Source organism: Choloepus didactylus, chromosome 12 (assembly GCF_015220235.1).
Source record: "Choloepus didactylus isolate mChoDid1 chromosome 12, mChoDid1.pri, whole genome shotgun sequence".
In the NCBI taxonomy this organism is placed as follows: Eukaryota; Metazoa; Chordata; class Mammalia; order Pilosa; family Megalonychidae; genus Choloepus; species Choloepus didactylus.
The window spans coordinates 69,381,286-69,404,319 of NC_051318.1; the positions used below are offsets into that span (position 1 = coordinate 69,381,286).

The 23,034-nt window shown below is 33.7% G+C and overlaps 1 protein-coding gene across 2 annotated transcripts in view; it reads left to right on the forward strand.

The window, feature by feature from the left end:
• The window catches only part of KLHL1 (kelch like family member 1), a 449,643-nt gene extending 426,990 nt beyond the window's left edge, over positions 1 to 22,653 (forward strand). For both annotated transcript variants that reach the window (XM_037800143.1, XM_037800144.1), the window contains 3 exons: positions 4,342 to 4,554; positions 16,156 to 16,327; positions 21,484 to 22,653. In XM_037800143.1, the coding sequence (XP_037656071.1) occupies positions 4,342 to 4,554; positions 16,156 to 16,327; positions 21,484 to 21,543 (445 nt within the window). In that variant the 3' untranslated portion in view covers positions 21,544 to 22,653. The remainder of the gene's footprint in view (positions 1 to 4,341; positions 4,555 to 16,155; positions 16,328 to 21,483) is intronic.
• The last annotated feature ends 381 nt before the right edge of the window (positions 22,654 to 23,034 follow it).

Consider the following 23,034-nt stretch of genomic DNA (forward strand, 5'->3'; position numbering starts at 1 on the left):
AAGGACGTAGGAAGAGGGTAGAGATTGGGCATTTGATGCTGAATGAGTAGAGAATTTTCAGCAGGATTTACTGTAAAGATCCAGAAATGAATAGTGTAATACCATGTGATGGTAGCACAGTATTGTAAGTATAATGAACAAAGCTTAGAGTGAGTATGGTTGAAAGAGGAAGGCTTGAGGCATGAATGACACAAGAAGGAAAGACAGAGGATAAAAACTGGGACTGTATAACTTAGCAAAACCTGAGTGGACAATTATGGTGATTAAATATAGAAATGTAGGAAAGTTTTTACATTAGGGAGAAAAAATGAATGTCACCATTACAAGGTGTTGAAAATAGGATGAATGGGAAAAATGCAATCAATGCAAACTAGGGCCTATAGTTAACAGTGACATTATAATATTTTTCCATTAATTGTAACAGAAGAAATATACCAAAGCTAAATGTCAATGAAAGGGGGATATAAGGGAGGGGTATGGAATTCTTGGTGGTGGTGTTGGTGTTTCCCCTTTATTATTATTATTTTTTTATTCTCTATTCTTTTATTTTTTCCTCTTCATTCTTTGCAGAAGAAATGGAAATGTTCTCATATAGATTGTGGTGGTGAATACATAACTATGTGATTATATTGGGAACTATTTATTGTTCACTTAGGATAGATTGTATAGTGTGTGAACAAAACTGTTTAAAAATAAACAGAAATATGCAAGTGCTGAAGAAGATGTGGAGAGAGACATATGCCTATTCACTGTAGGCAGGGAAGTAGAACATTGCAGCCTCTCTGGAGGGCAGTGTGGTCATTCCACAGGAGGCTAAGTATAGGGTTGTCATGTGATCCTGCAACCCTGTTATTTTGTATATTCTTAGAAGAAATGAAAGCAGGGGCTCAAATAGTCATTTGCACACTGGTGTTTATGGTGGCAGTATTCAGGATTTTCCATGGATGGAGGTGGCCTGTGGGTACATTGGCAGGTGAATGGAAGGGCGAACTATGGTGTATATAGACAATGGAATATTGAGCAGCTGCAAGAAGGAATGAAATTGTGGGGCATGTAACTAGGTGAGTGAACCCTGAGGACATTTTGTTGAGTGAAATGAGCCAGAAATGAAATGGCAGATATTGTAAGGCCTCACTAATATAAACTAACTATAATGAGAAAATGCTGAGAATTGAATTCAAGAGCATAGGTTATAAGGGGATAGAACATTGGCAGAGATTGGGCAATCAATAATGCAGGCATACAGAATATTCAATAAGGCTTATTGTAAAGGTTCCTAGAGTGTAAGCTCTTAAAGCAGTCACATCTCTTCCTGAGGTTTAACTGTTATTTAAGAGATGTTCATTTAGTATAAAATTCATGTTCCCTGTAGCACACAATCTAATTTAACCTGTGTGCTCAGTTTATTTAACAACATAATTATATGAAGCCAAGAATAGGAAATGAGATCTTGTTATTCTGTACAGGTTAATGTAATACCCCAATACATCCCAGAGTATTTTTGGCAGAAAGTAAAAAAGTATTTGCAAAGTCCAATTGAGGGACTGAGGAAAAATGTGAAACATTGAACTTCCCCACTTGGGGTAGTCCTGATATTCTCACAAGCATTAGGGACTTCCAATTTAATAAGTCAAGCCCTTGATCTTGGGGCTTGCTCTAATGAAACTTATCCCTGCAAGGAGAAGCTAAACCTACTTATAATTATGTCTAAGAGTCACCCCCAGAGAATCTCTTTTGTTGCTCAGATGTGGACTCTCTCTCTCAGAGAACTCTGCAAATAAACACACTTCCCTCCTCCCTACATGGGACATGACTCCCAGGGATGAGGTTAACCCTGGCATTGTGGGACTGAGAATGCCTTCTTGACCAAATGGGGAAAATAAATGGAATAAAATAAAGTTTCAATGGCTGAGAGATTTCAAATAGAGTCAAGAGGTCATTCTGGAGGTCATTCTTATGAATTATACAGATATTCCTTTTTAGTTTCCAGTGTATTAGAAAAGTAGAAGTTGAACTGTAATCCAGTAGACTTCATTCTTGATGATGATTGTATAACTATATAGCTTTTATCATCGGACTGTACGGTTGTGAAAACCTTGTGACTGACACTCCCTTTATCCAGTGTATGGGCAGATGAGTAATAAAATAAACAAAAATGATATATAAATAATAGAGGAGATAAGGGGTGTGGGATGTTTTGGGTATTCTTTTGTATTATTATTATTTTTTTCTTTATTTTGGAGTAATGAAAATGTTCTAAAATTGATTGTGATGATGAATACACAACTATATAATGATACTGTGAACTACTGATTGTATACTTTGGGTGAATTATATGGTATGTGAATACAAGTCAATAGAATTGCATTTAAAAAATAATATTTTGGAAAAATAAAATAAAGAGATGAACAGATTTAAATATTATTTTCAGAGATGCTGTTTTATGCAAATCAAGGTATAAATTATCAGTATAACATGTACAAATGAATAGAACAGTTTGAAATAAATAATTCCTTTAAAATAATACCAAAAAATGGGATGGGTGTGCTACTTTTTTTTACATATATTATGTACCAGGAACTGAGCTAGGTGCCTTGCATGAAGTTACCTAGCAAGTGAAATCCCTATGAAAATATTTGAATTAATTTTAATAATAAAATCTCATGATTATAATATAGTTCTTTTAAGTTACATCTATTTCTTTGAAACATAGAAATAAGCACAATTCAGATTTCATGAAGTGTGTAAGATGATATGAGCTTTTGATTGAATAATTGTTGTACTTCTGGGTACCATTGCAAGCTGAATTGTCCAATTCTTGCCCTTTAAAATGCTCCTATTGGTTAATCTCAACATATTTTGAGATTGGGAACCAGCATGCAACTTGTTAGCAATCAAGCAAAGGAACATTACATCCATAAAGGCACACTTGTGTAATCATAAACATTTTACCATGGTAGGCATTATGAGAATCACAAATAGTCATTTTTTTTTTGTTTTTTAAACATGTCTCCATGATTTGAAATCTGGTTAAGCAGCATATTTTAGTTATTAAAAGATGTTAGAACATGAATTTGTAAATCTAAAATCTGAGTGGTTTTATATGCTAAGTAATAGATAGTGTCCTCCTAGCATTTGGTTAGAAACTGAAAAGAATAAAACTGTTTATTTACCAATATATTAAACATAATGTCCACTAGTAAAGGAGAAAATTCCATAACCTCTAGTCTTATCAAAGCATAAGTAAATTATATTATCGATCATCTACTCAAAAAATTCTCAAAAAGCTCTTATGGCTTCTTTTTTCACTAGGGTGAATAACAACTGAGCTACCACCCCACTTCTCTCCTGCCGCATCAGTCTCCCCTTGTCTGCCACATTCCCATCAATTCCAGAATCACTCTGGCAGACTCAGGCACTCTGGCTTCCTTGCTGCTCCTGAAACTTTTCAATCACTTTTCCCTCTACCTGGAATCTTCTTCCCCCAGATATCCTTAAGTCCACACTTCCTCACAACCTTCTAAGTTTTTGCAAAAACATAACCTTTTTGGTGAGACTGTCCCTATCATGTATTTTAAATTGCAGTCTCAGCTCCTACTCCCGTTAGTTGCACTCCTGGCTTCATTTTTTGTCTGTAGCACTTAGCACCTTCTAAACTACTACAGAATGTATATATTTATTTTGTATGTTATCTGTCTACACCCAGTAGGGTAGGGATTTTTAATTCCCCCCACCTGTTTATATCCACAAATGTTATGATAGAGTATGGAACACCCTAGGCCTTTGAAAATATATTTTTTACTGAATTAATGAGTAAAGAAAAATGTCATAAGTGACCACGCAACACCATACCTTACATGATAAAATCTTCTTGACACTGATTATACAGGCAAGAACTATTTTATTAAGAATATAGATAATATTTCTAGTCGTTTAAATACTATTTATGTTCTGGGTTCCAATCGCACTTCTCATTACTAATATAGCTGTAGTAAAATGAGTGTATCAAGTAAATTTCAGCATTATTCAGTCCGTCACAGTAACATTGCTGCACTCTTTTCCTGCAGAGCTGTTTAACCTCCTATAAACAATAGAGATTAGAACATAGTAGTCTTTTTAATTTCATCTAGGTATACTGCATATTGAAATAACAGGCATTCCAGGTGTATGCTATCATTGATAGGACACCGTTTAAAAAAGTCTCCATGTGAAGTAATGTTTTTCCAAAGCCTTTAAATTTCTTATTTTGATTCCAATCTGTTTTTAAAAGACTTTTCCTTTTCTACGTTTTTGTCATCCAGACTCTGGTATTAAATCATGTTTTTCCAATTGTGTTTTTAGGTTATATTCTGTTGGAGGTCGTGATGGAAGTTCCTGTTTGAGTTCAATGGAATATTATGATCCTCATACAAACAAGTGGAATGTGTGTGCTCCAATGTGTAAGAGGAGAGGGGGTGTTGGAGTGGCCACATGCGATGGTTTTCTTTATGCAGTAGGAGGACATGATGCTCCTGCTTCAAATCACTGTTCCCGGCTACTGGATTATGTAGAGAGGTAAGACCCCAAGGGCACTGCTATAGTGAACGAGACAATGCAAATTATACTGACGCCTCATTCAAGTGACTGTATCGGATTTCTAAGCCCCCCTTCTTTCTTTCTTCTTTCAACTAACATTTATTTATACCACTACAATTTTTCTCACAAGATGCTACTGTAATCTTTAGATTTTTCCTTTATCTATTTTTAAAGGTTGGGTAAATCAAAGTTTTAAGTAATTTCTTAAACATGCAGGTTTGTTAATTCTTTTTTTTTTAAAGAAATGGATATTTTATTTATATGTTCTATTCATCCAGTCTTTTGGTTCTACTACCCCTTCAGATGCTGATTAATGGATTTCTTTGTTTTATGACTAAACTTTCTTAATTAGGAAAGACTTATTAGAACTCTATTTATTATCTATAATTCTGTGGTATGGAGGAAATTTAGATCCTCAATTACCTTTTTCCTAAATATAACCAGGTGCACAGATGCAGGAGTGGAAAGGCACCTTGGTTTCCCAGGTGTTCTAACAACCCAGACACTTCCCTGCATAGTTCTAGCTGAGTGCTCTTTAAGGGCTGGGCCTCACCTGGAACTATTAAATTTTATGTGGTAAAGACTAGAGAGTTAATGAGACATGTGATGATACTATTATGTAAGTGTTTTAGTTTCCTAACTGATAAAACAAAAAACATTCAATAGTTTAGCTTAGCAATTTATTGTCTCATGGCTTCAAACTCACCACATTTTCACTCCCAAATTCTCTTATCCAGTAAAATTAGGAACTGCAAGTATTACAGTGAGGATAGCTGTCAGAATCCAAATATTCAGGGTTTATACTTTTAAACACACAAACATAAAATAATTTATTTTTAAAATCTTGCTGATAGATTGACAGCTCATTCACATTTTCCTCTCCTAAAGTCTGAGGAGAAATGCTAGAGAAGAGGAGTATGATGAGCCTCCTACTTTTATCTTGGATATCTTATATAAATGTTGCCAATGAAATGACCTTTCAATCATGTATTCTCCACTAACTTTACAGTATAAAGTAATGAAATGTTGTATAAGAGCAGAGGCATAAATTATTCAATCTAGGAATACATTTATGATGCAAAATTAAGTCAACATATCTATTTTAAATTATAGGAGTAATGTGGGAATGAATAGCTTAAGTAATGCAGAAGCACACAGAATTATCATGATTCTTATCCTAGCTGCTAGCACATGTCAGATTAACAGCATTTGCTATTTTCTATAGCATATATTCCATGCTGATGATGTCACATGTAAATCATTAAATAACTCAAAATACATAATGGCACATCTGTAGAACTCCTTTGCACTTATAGTGTAAAGAATGTTTTTAGTATATAGTTATAGGTAAGCAGATAATTATGAATAGCAAGAGTTGGTATAAAATGCTATGTTTTGTGTGTGTATGTATATGTGTACATATATGTGTTGCACAATTTTATTATATGACAATGGTTTCTTATGGAAATGTAATGGTATTATATAATAGTGCTGTTAAGGTACAGTGACATAATACTTTCCAAAATTGTTCAGATTAATGTTTCCTTGAGCACAAAGAATGTTGGCACTACAAATCAGAGTAGGTAAGAAGTCAGGGTCTGAGACAGAACTGGGACAAACTCTAGAACAGTTGGTGGAACAGATGAAATGAATTCTGTGGTCAAACCTTACCCTTTTAAGATCATCTTGGTGGACCAAATCACTGTCTGAAAGGTGCAGTAAGTTCTGGAAAAATTTAGACTTGAAAGGTGCAATCCATGAGGCAAAGCACATTCATCCATATGTTGATTTATTCAGAAAATATTTTTGCATGTACTATGTACTGTGCTATAAGAACTTAAAATGTTTTAGGGAAAAGATTCAATGAAATCATTAGAGGTTTAAGGTCATAATGAAAACAAGAAACCAGGCAATGCATCAGGAAATGTGCTCAGAATATTGGTTAAACAAATAAATAGATGATGACTGTGCATTGTGTGATAGACTGGACCTTCTGATCTTAAATTCTTCCAGAAAGTGTGGCATCTTTTTGACACTTATTTGAACCAAACAGACATTTTCTTTTATTTATTTTTATAAATAATAAATTTATGAATATACATAATAAAGTGTATAACTATAAGCACTTTAAGTACAGCTCTTATTATCCACTTGTTTATCATATTTATACAAATGGTTTTCCAAAGTTTTTTATGCTTAAAATGCAGAGGCATTATACTTTATTTAAGGTAAATATATTTTTCTTTATGAGATTGTTTACTCTTCTTTGATCACATATTCCCAGCTAACAAACTATCCTAAAATTCTAGTGGTTTAAAACAACCATTTTATTATCTCTCATGATTCTGTGTGCTGACTGGACTCAGCTCAGTGACTCTTCTACTCCATGCTATTGGCTAATGCTTCAGTCATCTGAGGGCTCAGTGAGACTGGAATATTCAAGATGATTCTGTCCCAGGGCTAGCAGTTGGGTTTGGCCGTCATCTGAGAGCTCAGCTGAGGCCACCAGCTGGAGTGCCTTGCTTCTCCACCACACAGCCTCTTATAGCTTGGGCTTTCTCACAGAATGTTGTCTGAGGTCCAAGAGGAAAGGTTCTAAGATGAGGGGGTTCTAAGGGGTCAAGCACCGTAAAAGCAATAGCTTATTAAGCTTCTGCTTGTAGCATGTTTACTAATGTCCCATTGGTCAATGATAGTTACAGTGATCTAGGAGTGGCATGAACACTCAGAGGGTAGTTCCTTATCGGCTCCCAAAGTAAATATCTATCACAATTATGCTTACATTTTGAAGCTGTTTTTCTATCCACAAATCAGATAGATGTGTTTCTATTTTTTATTTTCATTTTACAGTCTTATTTGTTGTCAGGGCTATTAATCTGTCTGGTAAATCCCTTAGCAAATGATAAGAGATTCTCATCTCCTTTTACTCTTTTCTCCCAAATAGGTCACTACTTATTAAATAGTACTTCTGATTTCACCCAAATTTATCATAGCCCAAATTTTATGTAAACTAGTTTTGTTTCTGAACTAACTAGTCAGCTTATTTTATCAAATTTATGTCCCCAGTGCCCATGTCACTTAATTTAAATAATTATATATACGTTTTCATTATAAATATCTTCATTTTCAAACTTTCTCTATTAAAAAAATTTTTTTAACATGAATCCTTCTTTTTTATTGGCTATTTATCCAATTTAACTTTAAGATGACAATTTAAAAACAGGTGAGTTCTAATAATATTCCCTTGAAATATTTAATGATCATTCTTCTTGACTTCTATCATAGCTTTCTGGTAATGTACACATTTAAATAAATTTAAATAAAAAGAACTGAGGCTTTTTTTAATTCTCTAAAAAGAGAAAGAGAGAGAAGAGAAAAATAAAAAAAGCAGACATCATTACATGTTCTGCAGACATCATTACATTTTCATCATTCAAAACAAGATATTTTGAATATATCACTGCCAATTATTTTAAATTTTAGCTGAAATGAACAATTCTTAGCAAAATGCAATTTATTTTAACTTTCACAGGAATAAAGAAAAGGAAAAAAATGCAGGTCCAGCTCTTTTATGAATATAGAAACAAATATGCAAAAGAAATATTAGCAAATCAAATCTAGAAATATGTTATAGAGATAATTTATCTCAGTCAATTTGCATGCATTCTAGAAACAGAAGTTTCACTTAACAGTGTGAAAACTCATCACTGTAACTTAACACAATAACAAAATAAAAAAAAACAACTGAATAGGGGCAGGAAAAATATTGATGAACTTCAACACTTATTCACAATAAAAACTCTCTCCAAACTTGGAATAAAAATATATTTTGTTAGTCTAACAATGAACATCTTAAAAACCTAATGATCAATTATTGAAATATTTTGTCTTGAAACTACCATTAGAGAGAGAAAAGAGTGACTGTTAATACCACTTCTATTTAACATTTTAGTGGCATACCTAATCATTGCAATAAGGCAATAAAAAAAGGAAAAGTAATATGAATTGGAAAGGAAGAAATAAAACTGTCAGTATTCAAGCTTGCATGATAAATATCTTCATTATTAAATAGTCTAATCATAATCTAATCAAAAACTATTAGATTAATAGTAGCTAACAAGGTTACTATATCTCATTAAATATATAAAATCAATTTTATTTCTATATAAATGCAATAGCAAAATTAAAGTATAAAAATACATCATTTGGTTGCTAACATGACCACAGACATAGGGGACTGGTGGTTTGATGGGTTGAGCCCTCCACCATAGGTTTTACCCTTGGGAAGACGGTTGCTGCAAAGGAGAGGCTAGGCCTCCCTATAATTGTGCCTAAGAGCCTCCTCCCGAATGCCTCTTTGTTGCTCAGATGTGGCCCTCTCTCTCTAGCTAAGCCAACTTGAAAGGTGAAATCACTGCCCTCCCCACTACATGGGATCAGACACCCAGGGGAGTGAATTTCCCTGGCAACGTGGAATATGACTCCAGGGGAGGAATGTAGAGCTGGCATCGTGGGACGGAGAACATATTCTTGACCAAAAGGGGGATGTGAAAGGAAATGAAATAAGCTTCAGTGGCAGAGAGATTCCAAAAGGATCCGAGAGGTCACTCTGGTGGGCACTCTTACGCACAATTTAGACAACCCTTTTTAGATTCTAAAGAATTGGGGTAGCTGGTGGTAGATACCTGAAACTATCAAACTACAACCCAGAACCCATGAATCTCGAAGACAGTTGTATAAAAATGTAGCTTATGAGGGGTGACAATGGGATTGGGAAAGCCATAAGGACCACATTCCACTTTGTCTAGTTTATGGATGGATGAGTAGAAAAATAGGGGAAGGAAACAAACAAACAAACAGACAAAGGTACTCAGTGTTCTTTTTTACTTTAATTGCTCTTTTTCACTTTAATTATTATTCTTGTTATTTTTGTGTGTGTGCTAATGAAGGTGTCAGGGATTGATTTAGGTGATGAATGTACAACTATGTAATGGTACTGTGAACAATCGAATGTACAATTTGTTTTGTATGACTGTGTGGTATGTGAATATATCTCAATAAAATGAAGATAAAAAAAGAATTTACTGCAAAAAAAATATATCATTATCACTAGTTTAACAAGCTTGCATGATAAATACCTTCATTATTAAATAGTCTAATCATAATCTAATCAAAAACTATTAGATTAATAGCTAACAAGGTTACTATATCTTATTAAATATATAAAATCAATTTTATTTCTATATAAATGCAATAGCAAAATTAAAGTATAAAAATATATCAGTATCACTAGTTTAAAAATACATGGCATAAAGCCTTAATAGATGTGTAATACCATTAAACAGAAAACAACAGAAACTAATTGCAGAAGTTAAAGAAGTCCTAAGTAAATGGAGGGAAATGCCACATTCATGGATTAGAAAACTGAATATTATAAAAACTTGAAGTCTCCTGTAAGTTGATTTATAGATTCAATGTAGTCCTATCTAAATTGTATACACTTTGCATGTTTTATTGTGTGTATGTGTATGTATGTATGGAGTGAGTTGCTACAAGGTGCATTGTGGAACAGCTCAGGCACAACAGAGACATTCAGCAAATGACCACTTTATTATTTAGGTACTACAGAGGGTCCAGAAGTGCAGAGGAAGAAATCCCATCATGTCTGGTCCCCTGGGAATGCCAACCACCCAGTTTGGTGTTGGCGGTTTCACCTGCCCTACTTCATGTTGGAGATGAGGAACACTTATGCTGCCTAAGTGTTGGGTTTTTCTACATCCCAGGGGAAGGGACTCTGCCACTGAGCATAAAGCATTCAGCAAGCAACCCCTGTACCTTGGCAAGCAGCTGGGGCTGGTTGAGGTTTAACAACCCCCCTGGTCTGTTTGCAGTGTCCTACAAAATGGAAACACACTGAACAACTGCTAACAAACAAGCAAGAGAGGAAAAGTAGGGGGGTACACGAGGGTTAGGGGCCGCTGAGTGTGTCCGTGACATCCCCTGGATGCAAATTGGAAAGTTAATTCAAAACTTAAATAAAAATGCAAAATACCCCAAATTCCAAGAAAGCCTTGAAGAATAAATAGATGTTAAGATTTATAATGACACAGCAATTAAGGAATTGTGGTACTGGTATACACAAGTAAACAGATGAAATAGATTATTGTCCAGAAATAGAATCACATATGCCAGGGCTCTTGAAAAATTCAGATGATATTCACATCTGACTGTGTCAGATGTCTCCAAGACCACCTCCAGTTTTGATGATTTGCTAAGAGGACTCACAAGATTCAATGTATAGTTGTACTCATGGCTATAATTTATTACAGTGAAAGAATACAGAGCAAAATCAGCAAGGGGGAAATATGTAGGACTGAAACACAAGCTTCCAAGAGTCTTGTCCCACTGAAATCTCACAGGATACACTTAATCCCCCCCAGCAACAAATTGTATAACACATGTGAAATGTTGCCAACCAGGGAAGCTCATTAGAGACTCAGTAACCAGGATTTTTATTGGGGGCTGGTCACACATTGCTCTTTCCCTGGTGTTCTAGTTTGCTAATGCTGCCGGAATGCAAAACACCAGAAATGGACTGGCTTTTATAAAGGGGGTTTATTTGGTTATGCAGTTACAGTCTTAAGGCCATAAAGTGTCCAAGGTAACACACCAGCAATAGGGTACCTTCATTAGAGGATGGCCAGTGGTGTCCAGAAAACCTCTGTTAGCTGGGAAGGCACGTGGCTGGCGTCTGCTCCAAAGTTCTGGTTTCAAAATGGCTTTCTCCCATGATGTTCCTCTCTAGGCTGCAGTTCCTCAAAAATGTCACTCTTAGTTGCACTTGGGGTATTTGTCCTCTCTTAGCTTCTCCAGAGCAAGAGTCTGCTTCCAACGGCCGTCTTCAAAATGTCTCTCATCTGCAGCTCCTGTGCTTTCTTCAAAGTGTCCCTCTTGGCTGTAGCTCCTCTTCAAAATGTCACTCATAGCTGCACTGAGTTCCTTCTGTTTGTCAGCCCATTTATATGGCTCCACTAACCCATTCAGGGTGGGGTCACGCCTCCATGGAAATATCTCCTCAGAATTATCACCTACAGTTGGGTGGGGGGCATTTCCATGCAAACAACCTAATCCAAATGATCCAACTTATTCCCCACTAATATGTCTGCCCCACAAGATTGCATCAAAGAATATGGCTTTTTCTGGGGGACATAATACATTCAAACCAGCACACCTAGCATGTACCAAAATTCCCGACTGTCAGAAGGAAGTGAGTATTCAGAACAAAATATGTTGATTGCAAAGGTTGGGCACAGTGAACCATTTTTATCAGGGAATGGTGGAAACCTTCCCAAAATTCAAGTTCCTAGGCTCCAGCTATGGGCCAACCTGTAAACACCTTTTTAAGAATCACAGTCTCAGCCCTGCTATGTTAACTTGTTTCTGCACAATGACAAAAGTGGAATTGAAGAACAGTGTGGAAAGACCAATCTTTATGACAAATGGGGCTGGATAATTGAATATCTCTATGGATAAAAAGAGTCTTCACCCCTATCTCATACTGCAGCCAAAATCAATTCAAGATGTATTTTATATCTAAATGTTAAATGTAAAATAATAAAGCTTTTGGAATAAACTAAAAGACTATCTCCACAATCTTGGGATATGAAAGATTTCTTAAACTAGACATGGACAGGGTCACCCATAAAGAAAAAGATTATTGTTAAATTAGAAACTCCGTTCTTCAAAACTACCATTAAGAGGATAAAAATTTAAGCTGGACAGGGAGAGAAATGTTTGCAATACAAATAACCAATAAAGGCATTGTTTCCAGAACATATAAATAAAGAAAATTCTAGGCAAAAGGCTTGAACAGAGACCAATTAATGTTGGAAAAATGCTGGGATTTATCAAGGAAATTAACATCACAATGCCATACCACTATTTACTCACCAAAAAAGCTAGAGTGAAGTTAGCATATAGTACAAAGTGTTGGAGATGATTTAGGACAACTAAAACTCTAATTATACTGCTGGTTGAAGTATACTGTGGTAAAACCTCTTCTTAATACCATTTGGCAGTATCAACTACATTTCAAAACATGCGTTATCCTTGACTCAGAAATTCCATTGGTGAATACCCATCAGAAATGTGTGTGCATATGTGTAATCAGAAAACATTTAAACACAAATGTTCATAGCAAAATTATTACAGTTTTATACAGTTTTAATAATTAATATGTGTTAATGTGTTTTGTATTCCTTTTATATAAATATTTCTGAAGTCATGTACTTTTCATTTGATAATCTCATCAGACCTGGTAGAAGTTGTTTTTTTTTCCTTTTTTACAGGAAAAATAAAGTTAATTGTTTATTTTTAACCAACTCAATTTTCACTATTTTTGTTCAATTCAGGAGTAGCATATTATAATCAATTCAAACATAGGATAGGGTAGAAAGGATCTGTTATTCATTTACTTGAAATCTTCAGGCCACACTTTAGGAGCTGTTTATCCATGCTCATTACAAGGATTCTCATTTTTCTTTTTTGTTTCTTTGTTTATGTGTTTGTTTTGTTTTGTTTTGTTTTACAGGCAAACATAGCTGGCCACAAATCACTTCCATATTGTTTAATTTGTTCTCTGGCTGAATATTGCCAGCATAAATTTAATAAAACAGATACTCTCAATTATAGTTATTATCAAAATGATACTTTTATGTTTGAAAAATTTATTCTTAAAATATTTTAATTTCTTTGTGTTTTTCTTAAAGTATGGAAAAGACAATATTGCTTACAAAATTAATAGCTAAGAGAGACTAACCTTTTTTTCTGTGTCTGTCATGCACCATCAGTAAGTCTGCATTTGACAGCCAATTCTAGCCACTACATATTGGTGCTTTTCTTGCCTGAGGGATATAAAGTTTTAATAGAGCCTCTGATAAAGAGCTCATATGCTGACTATGAAGGCCAAGGTAAGTAGCTGGAAAGGACATAGCCTAAATATAAAAAGACACCCTCGTCTTTTTTTTTTTTTTTTTTTTTTTTTTTTTTTGATAAACTAGCAACCAGAGGCGAAAAAGAATGCTTAGAATTGAATTCTGTCAACAGTATGGAACTGGCAATGATAGAGTTCACTGTTTGTAATTGTTTGGGAAATGCTTCTACAGCTGTCATTCTCTCCTAAGCTGAAAATGGTTATTTCATTTTAGGCAATAAATTTGCATGTCCCCAGGCTGAGAGGTGAATCCACAGAGTTCCTGAATACAGAAAAATCAATTTAGAGTCATTAATGTGAGAACAAAGATAAAAGGAACTTGGTAATTTTGAATTTATGTGATCATCTCCTAAATACCTGAGATAAGGTGGGGAAAAAACCAAAACCAAAAAAAAGCCTAAGGTTTTTTGTTTGTTTGTACTTTGATTTCTTTTTGCATTGCTAGCAATGTGTAAATCTAAATGTTGTCATTCAGAAATGAATTAATAGATCCTTATTACAGATTTGAAATATGTTACCTACCGCTGAAGATGGGTCCATCATTAGATTTAGATTTTCTAGAAGAATATATTAGAGCTTTTAAATTCTCTTAAGGAAGCTTGTAAAATATGAAGAAAATGTAATATCCATTTCTAAACATAGGACAGCATTTCTAAATGTTTATCTAATTGTAGGAAATAATAATGGTTTCTGAATTTTCCCTGCAATTTGAATATTTAAGAAGTGTGTCAATATTGGCATTTCACATGAAGTCCTTCAGAAATGCATTTATGATTGCTTAGTGTACCTTTGTTAACTATTTTCTCAGTTCATCTGCCTTCTTTTTAGTAAATACAAAGTCCATTCTGCACACAGTAGTTGAAAAATTCCATAGACCTGAATAATAACTAAACAAGGACTAAAATTTGACTTCAGAAAAAGCTAAGCTGGATTCTATTGGGGAATGAATAAAAACTAAAGAAATTTCACATTTCTCTAGAATTAAAATGTATATACACATTCTTCCTTTCATAGTTACAACTACTATGAAAATTTACTAACAAACACAAAAATAAACAATATGATAATCTCCACTGAGCTTATTATGCAGCTTTAGTAACTGTCACCAATTTGTCAAACTTGTTTCATCCGTTTCCCTCACGGCTGTCCTTCCCTCTATCAGTCCCCTCGCCCAGAATATTATGAAGATAATCTCAAATGTCATTTCAACTCAAAGTATTTCTGAATTTATCCCAAACACAAGCCAACATGTTCAGTACTTTTTTGTTTTATACAAAATCTAACACAATTATCCCAACTAATAAAAACTATAATATTCCTTGTAACCTAATGCTCAGTTTTTCACCAATGTCCCAAACATCTTTTAATAGTAGGTCTATTTGAATTAGGATCCCAGTAAGGTCCACTCCTTTTGTTTTCTTGCAATGTCTCTTAGCTACACTTAAAGTAGAGCCGTTACTCCTTCCTCATTTTAACTTTTTAAAGTATTTTTTTGCCATTGGCTTGTTGAACTTTTTCAGTTACCTTGTAGAATGTTCCACACTGTGGATTGTAGTGTTTGCTTACTTATAGTGTCTTTTCCTGCCTTTTTTTCCCCTTTTGGTAACTGAATCTGCAATTGAAGGTTAAAGGCAAAGGGGTTGCTTTAATAATTAATTCTTAGCTAAAGAAAGCATTTTCACCAAAGTACTCTTCAGATTTCTGCCAACCAAAACATAAAATATCCATCTCTAATATATGGTAATTATCTTTCCAGAAACTAAAATGATTTGTGATTTAAATTCAACAATAATTTGATCTATCCACCTTCAATCCCTTGATTCTTCAATTTCTCTTTCACAGTGAATCGTGAGTAATATCCCTAAAACACAGTTCCATTCGTGTTATAATTCTGTTCTCAAGTTACAAAAGTTTCCTATTTTCCTACAGAATAAATGTAAAACACTTTAGCTTGGGACTTAAAATAATCCATGAACAAATCAAAACCACCTTCTTAGTCAGATTTCTCCTTCCCACTTTCTTAAATTTAGTCATACAAAACACCTGCCAAAGCTGATCATACTTTTTTATTTTTATTTTTATTTTTTAGCTCTAGTTCTTTCACACATTCTTTTCCTTCTCTGCTTAGCAAATGAAGGCTAGCCTTTCAGACCTGGTTAAGTTCTTCATCTACGGAATATTGCATGATCTGTCTATATCTTTAACCATTTCCTCTATTTCACTACCATAACTCTTTGCTTATATTTGTCTTTAAAACCCTCATCAATTTGAAAAATGCTTATTTACACATAACTCCCTCATGGAAAGAAATAATGACATCCATTTTTGCTAAATGACTCTTCTTCTATCTTAAGTAAGAGTCTGGATATATTTTTAAAATATACCAAAATACCAAAAATTTAGAAAGCCAAACATCAAGGATATTAGCTCTAGAATACCTGATCAAATGACTGAGCTTTTCTAAAAATATATTTTTTCTAAAAAAAGCATAGTTTTTTAATCAAAATGCTTTTGAAAAATGTATCATTCATATGGTAAAAGTTCAATGTGATTAGTGTGTTTTGTGTTCTGCTGTCCTGACATTTTAGATATGATCCTAAAACAGACACATGGACCATGGTGGCTCCTTTGAGTATGCCCAGAGATGCCGTTGGGGTCTGTCTTCTTGGCGACAGATTATATGTTGTTGGTGGCTACGATGGACAGACGTATCTCAACACTATGGAATCTTATGATCCACAAACTAATGAGTGGACACAGGTGAGACTGCCTTCAGCCTAAATTACTTCAAGTATGAGAATATATTTATATTTAATTTAATTTACTTTCTTTGAGGGAGGGAGACTGCAAATATTAATCTGTCTAATCAAATTACCCTGAACTAAAAGTGGTTGATTTAGTTCAATGCTGTTATTTTGTTAAAAAAAAATCATTTACTTGTATATTTTTTGTGTACTTTTATGTATGTTACACATTAATAAAATTTATAATAATAAGTGGCAATACTAGTTCAATGGGATTTATAATTTATTATAAATGGTAACAAGGAACAGGAACTGAATTTGAATTAGCTGAAGAAAAAAAGAAAGAGAAACCCTAACTTTTGGAAATTTGGTTATAGAGAAAACTTAATAAGGGAATTTTATGATGCAAAAATCAAGCTTTCTGCCTCTCATTTTTGCTTGACTATATTTGTTAGGTCCATTTTTACCTATTGCAGAGAGGCTTTTCTACCTAGCGAGTTGGTGGTATGCTGCAAGTAGAAATTCTCATGGCAATAAATGTAAAGTAAAATCACACTTTATCCCAGTTCAATTAGAAAACAAACAGCAAAATGCTCTGAATGGCCTGCCATGTATCAGGTGCTCATTCTTACACAATTACTGTGGCCAGGATGATGAAGTGGAATGATTGGCTGAGCTTGGGTGAGGCATTAATGCCTTGAATAGACAATATGTGTATTAAAGTCTCAGAATACTGCTAGAATAAGGCAGCTCCCATTTCAGTCACGTAGCTAGAGGATGTGTGGAGGTGTGTGTGTGTACACAGTGGGGGGGGCAGAACAACCTAATTATAGTGGACAACATTTTTTGCTGTGTATCGATTATGGCTCTGCTTGTAATGAAAGAAACGGATATATTCTCGTATCTGTGTCTTTACATTCCATTTTACCTCATTTTCCAACTCTCTAAATATTTCCATTCTTTCTCTCCTTTATAAGAAACCTAAAAGAAAGATAGCCTTCAAAAACACTAAATTAAAAATAATTTTAAAATACAAATAAAAGGTTCCCATCATGAATCAGTGAAATTCCAAAGCCTTATTTTGCTGAGAAAGAATAACAACCACATTACCTAATATTTCTCTGTGAGTTAAGGGTTCTGTTTTTGGTCATGAGGATTAACTAAAAGTTTATCCAAAGAGCTCAAACACTAATTGAGGTAAATTACTTTTAAATATACTTAATTTGTTTGGAAGTGACTAACCTCATCCACATAATGTACTTGATTGTGCCCGTTCTGATGATGCGTGGTCAACAATAAGATTTAGAAAGTCTGACTTTGAAATACAAAACCAAATTCCTAATGGCCAGGCCATGGTACTACATCATGCATCTTATTTTTCTCTAAAGGAATGCTCTTTGAATTCAATGAACTAAATTTGGCTAAGGGGTTAAAAAGAGGGAGGAAGGAGAGGGAAGTGGGAGTATTTAAAGACTTAGGTCCTGTGATTTTCTGTTTTACTATTTCCATTTTGTGAAAGAAGAAGCATCTCTTATCCAAAGGACAGCAAATAGAGAAGTTTGTAATGACTGCTCTTCACATTATTATTGCACTAAAATTTTAAAGGGTGTGTTTTAATTTCTTACCTTTCTGAGTTCTTGGTGTTTCCATAGTGTGAAATGCACTGATTAATGACTGTTGATTTACTAAGATAAGTACCAGCTCAATGGTATATGTATTTTAAATGTGCCACTTATCCAATTGAGCATTAAATAAAGGAAGTTTATGAGCACAATGATGTAATGCATATATCTTCATTGCATATTTATAGTAACTAGCCAATATGCTTATCATTCCTCTAAAATTGAAATCAAAGTAATTTATGTAGTAATAATAGGTAAAAGACTCCTAAGACCATTTTCCCTCATCTATATTTTACTTTACTATTTTGGATCATATAGTATCTTATATACAGCAATTAGTATTTAAAATGTTGTACAAAGATTTTATTTTAGTATTAAAAACATTATTTTTAAAACTCTCAATTTCAGATTCTGCTCCCGCAGCTTTCCATTATTTATATTTTTTAAAATTCTTGAGGGATCATCAACATACACAGAATCCCTTTGAAAACTCTCAGGATCCAGCCCATTAGACAGAATTTCTGCTAGATCATTCCCCTCACTTTCCCGCTACAAGCCCCACAAGTGGGTTTTTCTATTTACTATTGGCATCCACAATGATCGTTAAAATAAATAAGCAAACTAGATTAAAATATCCAAGAATATGTAAATTTGGAAAACTCCCCAGATTATTCTGATGGTTAGCTAGCATTGGACATAAAATAAATAAATTATGGAACAATTACTAGATTCATGCCTTAGTTTGTTTCAAAGAGGATATATGCATGTTTTTAAAAATAAATTTAACTTTATCATTTAACATTGGGGTTATGTCTTACATACATATATGTGTGTATTTTCAAGATGCAGAAAGAAGAACTTTATCTAACCCAGGTATAATGACCTTCCTCTGTGTTCTTATGGTACACTGTCATAGTTCATACATCTGCTGACTCTAAGAAAACAAAAACCCATGTCTCATTTACTGTTGTTTCTCTCAAGACCAGTGCATTCACTCAGTTGTGCGTGGGTTTAACTTCTTTGCATGCCAAAAGATATATAGGAAGTTGAAAGTGAGTTCCAGGGAAGCCTGGTGAGATATCTACGTCCTTGTTTTTTTTTTTTTAATCCAGTTGGTTCTGTGGCCAATCTTTCTAGATTCACACACCACCCCAGCTGAAAGACATAATGTCCTGGAGGGAGAACATAGACAGATTTCAGAAAGATGAAATAAAATTAAATTTAACCAAGAGTAGTGGAGAGAAAAACCTCTCAAATATTTAAAATATATTTGTGCAGAGTATACAAAATTCTTACAGTAGTAGCATGATACATTTTCTGGTAAGGGAAATGCTTGGCACTGTGATAGGACTTGTTGTGTTAGAGAAATCTTGTAGGATATTTGTAAAGGTGGCCTGAGAGATGAGCAAAATTTAAACAGATGAAAACATGAGAAATGCTGTGACTTAAGGACCAGCATTTGTAAAGAGCTGAAGGAAAGAGAGGGCATAGCATGTTTCATTGGGCAAAAAAAAAAAAAAAAATGAAATGGTGAGGAATGAATTTAGAGGGATAAATAGGACATATATTATGTAGGGCCAGAAACCATGTTAAACAGCCTTGGATTGATTATAAGGGTGAAAAGGAGTTAATGAAGGACTAGAAGCAGGAAAAGTGAAACATCAGAATTGTGTTATGAGAAACATGGTTAGGAGAAAGCAAGATTGAAATCAGAGGAATCTGTTAGGGGGGTATTTTAATGACCCACTCAAGCTTAAACAGTAGCCTGAACTAATTTGAAGACAGTAGGGATGAACAGAATTAAACTGATTGGAGAGATATTTGGATGACTTGATGATAATTTTGATATGGGTGAGATAAATAGAAGAGTTATAGATATCTTCTAGGAGCACTGGATAGAGAGTGATGTCACTCACTGATGTAGGATACACGGGGGGAATAGCATAATTTGGGAAAAAAGAGAATGGACTCATTTTGGCACAGACATACACACATACAAATAGACATAGATGTAGATGTAGATATAAGGTGAAGCTACTCTATGAATAGTCTAGAAACCATGCATAGTCCTTTTCGGTATTGGATGAACATCAGAAAACATGTGGAAAACTTTTCAAAAAAAACACAACCGCAAATCCTCATTCCATTCCTGTTGAGTAATGGGGCCTGGGCACATATACTTTGTAAACGCTACTTAGATGACTCCGATGTTGAACAACATATTTCAATGGTTGCATATTAAAAGAAAGGCAGTGGAAAGTTTTTATGTTTTGGAGTTAGAGAAACTTCTATTTGGATGCATTGATGCTGTAGGATTTACTTACTAACTCTGACATTCATGTTTCCATCTGTCAAATAGAGACAACAATATATGATATGTATGAGGAGGACTGTGGTGAGCTATAAAAATAATTCTTAAAGCACAATAAGCTAAGGATATATTCTCACTTCCCTTTCCTCCTTTCATTGTAAGAAATAATTATCTAGGAAAGACAAGAGGTGCTTCATTAAATACACTTTTACAAATAATATATTTAATGTATTAAATGAAAGGAATAAAGAAAATAAATACTATATGGGGAGGTTTTTTAACCTTTAAAGAGTAATAAAGGGTAACAATAAATTCATTTAAAAGAACTGGTTCATAATGGAGATAACTTTTATATTTGGAGAATGAGATCATGTCCTTTTCAGTAAAACAATGTATATGGGGTTATTTGCTCTTAGCTATTTTATTTCTTACATTTTATTCATTTTTATTTTAGTTTGAAAGAATATCCTGCAATTTCTAGTCTTTTCTGCTATTTTATGTGCATAAATTATTCTTCAAAAACCATAATATAAATCATTGATATAAGAAACTCTAATTACTAAAAGTTGGCTTACCTCCAAGGAATAAATTTTCATTACAAACTTTGTAAAAATCATTGTTTTTAATATATCTCTAGTCAATTTCATATTCAGTAATATTTTAAAAATTCAGTTCTCATTTCAATCACTGTCATAAAGTGGATACTTTTAATAAGCCTTATAGCAATTGTAATTATGGTCTATTTATGAAAAAATATTAAAGTTACTTCATTGTATGTCTCTGTCTGGAGTGAATGGTTAACACATTTAATTCAGAATAATATCTGGGGAAATAACTTCAAAATGATTGCAGTAAGTATAATAGCACTTTCATCTCAAATATAGTCCAAGCTATCACTATAACATATCACCACAAATATGTCCATGCAAGCTCCAGAATGAAACTTGATGGAAATTATTCTATAGATGCTTCTTTTAACTAAAAATCATCAAATAATAATACATTTATTATAAATTACATAAGTGATTGCTGGTTTTAAAAATTTCAGTCTACAAATTATTGCTTATAAAATGCCATTTTCAGTATTTCCATTTTTATGGAACTACTCATGACTAAAATGGGAATGCATAAGCACATTTATTTTTTATTTTCATGTAGATGAGCCTTTTAAATATAATTTACATTTTTTTTCTATGCCAGTACAATTTGTCTTCAATTGTGTTTCATCTTTTTCAACAGATGGCTTCCTTGAACATTGGGCGAGCCGGTGCCTGTGTGGTGGTCATCAAGCAACCTTGACTAACTCTTATTTGGTATGATTTTGTTTGCTGGAGTGGTTACTTTTATATCAGAAGGCAAGAATGAGAGCTTCGTGAGATGAAAACTCTTCAAGAACAAGGATTTCTGTAGATTCACTTACTAATGCATAGGAGGTAGAAAGTCAAAGAGAATTATAGGAAACAAGAAAACATCGAACTATTACAGGAATGTCTGGCCATATGGTAGTTAGTTCAGGAATGGTTATTGGTAATTTGCTTTTTATTGTAGCATACAATAACTAGCTACCAAAGGCTTGCTTTTCTTGATCAATCGAAAGGAGAGGCCAATATTTGTGACATGGATGATTTCATGATGGAAGCTCATTTAATTATTTTATAATCTGTAGCAAAATCCAAGAGGTTGCCAAGAGTGGAAGACATGATATTTCATCTGACAGACTCTGATTGTCACTGGTTTCCTAATCAGATGTGATCATTCAAGGAAGCAGAATGATATTTTATTAAAACAAAGATGCTGCTGCTTCATTTTTGTAAGCCACAAGGACAATTAGAAAAACAGATTCATGCTTGTCTCTTGTGTTGAAAAACAAAATACTGTCCCCTGCTAATCAAAGCTGCATATCTCATCAGAGACTACAGTTGAATTTATTATAACCGTGTAAGCAAACTAAAACTGGCAAACACAAAGGATTGTTTTAGTTAGGCTTGCCACATTGCTTTGCTTTATGAACACACTGAGTCAAAGAATCAGAATATAATGGCTTTTGCCTTATGTTGAGTTCAGTGTAAGCATGGGAGCTAGTCATTATGAATGTTTTATATATATATATATGCATATATATGTATGTGTGTGTGTGTATATATATATATTCATTGCATGTTGAAGTCCTTTAGAATTTTGTTCTTAAAAAAAAAAACACTAGAATTTTGAGAGAAATATATGAGCCATTAAGTTGAAGTGTTTATGATCATTATTAAAAGAAAGGCAGTTTCAGATTCTTATTCCCTGCTTCTCAAAGTTCTTACATTGATATGTGCATTATTTTAAGCCAAATGTTTGTAATTGTTTAAATCCTAAGGTGGAAACATTGAAAATGTCTTTAATAGATTCATGTAAATTTTACAACTAATAAATGATAGAAAATTTGCTTTTATCAGTGTGTCTTTTTTCAATACATTTTAAATCAGATCTAAGTCAAAAATTGACAAGGTATGATGCAGAAACAGACAAATACATTGCCTGACTTTTGAAAATTTAAGAAATATATCTGCAGCAAAGTATAAGTTAATTTCCTCCTAAATGTAATAGGAGGAAATTCTTCTGCTGACACCAAATGCAATCTTTAATTACTGTTTTCTTCTTCTGCAGTCGCTCAGTTGAGACAGTTAGCATTAGTGCCTAGAAATGCACATCACATAATAACAGTGCTGAGAATTGTGCAGTAGCTAGAAAAGACAAGAAAATTCCTCCTTTTGAGTCCATGTAAATCATGGAATTGAGTTTCACTTT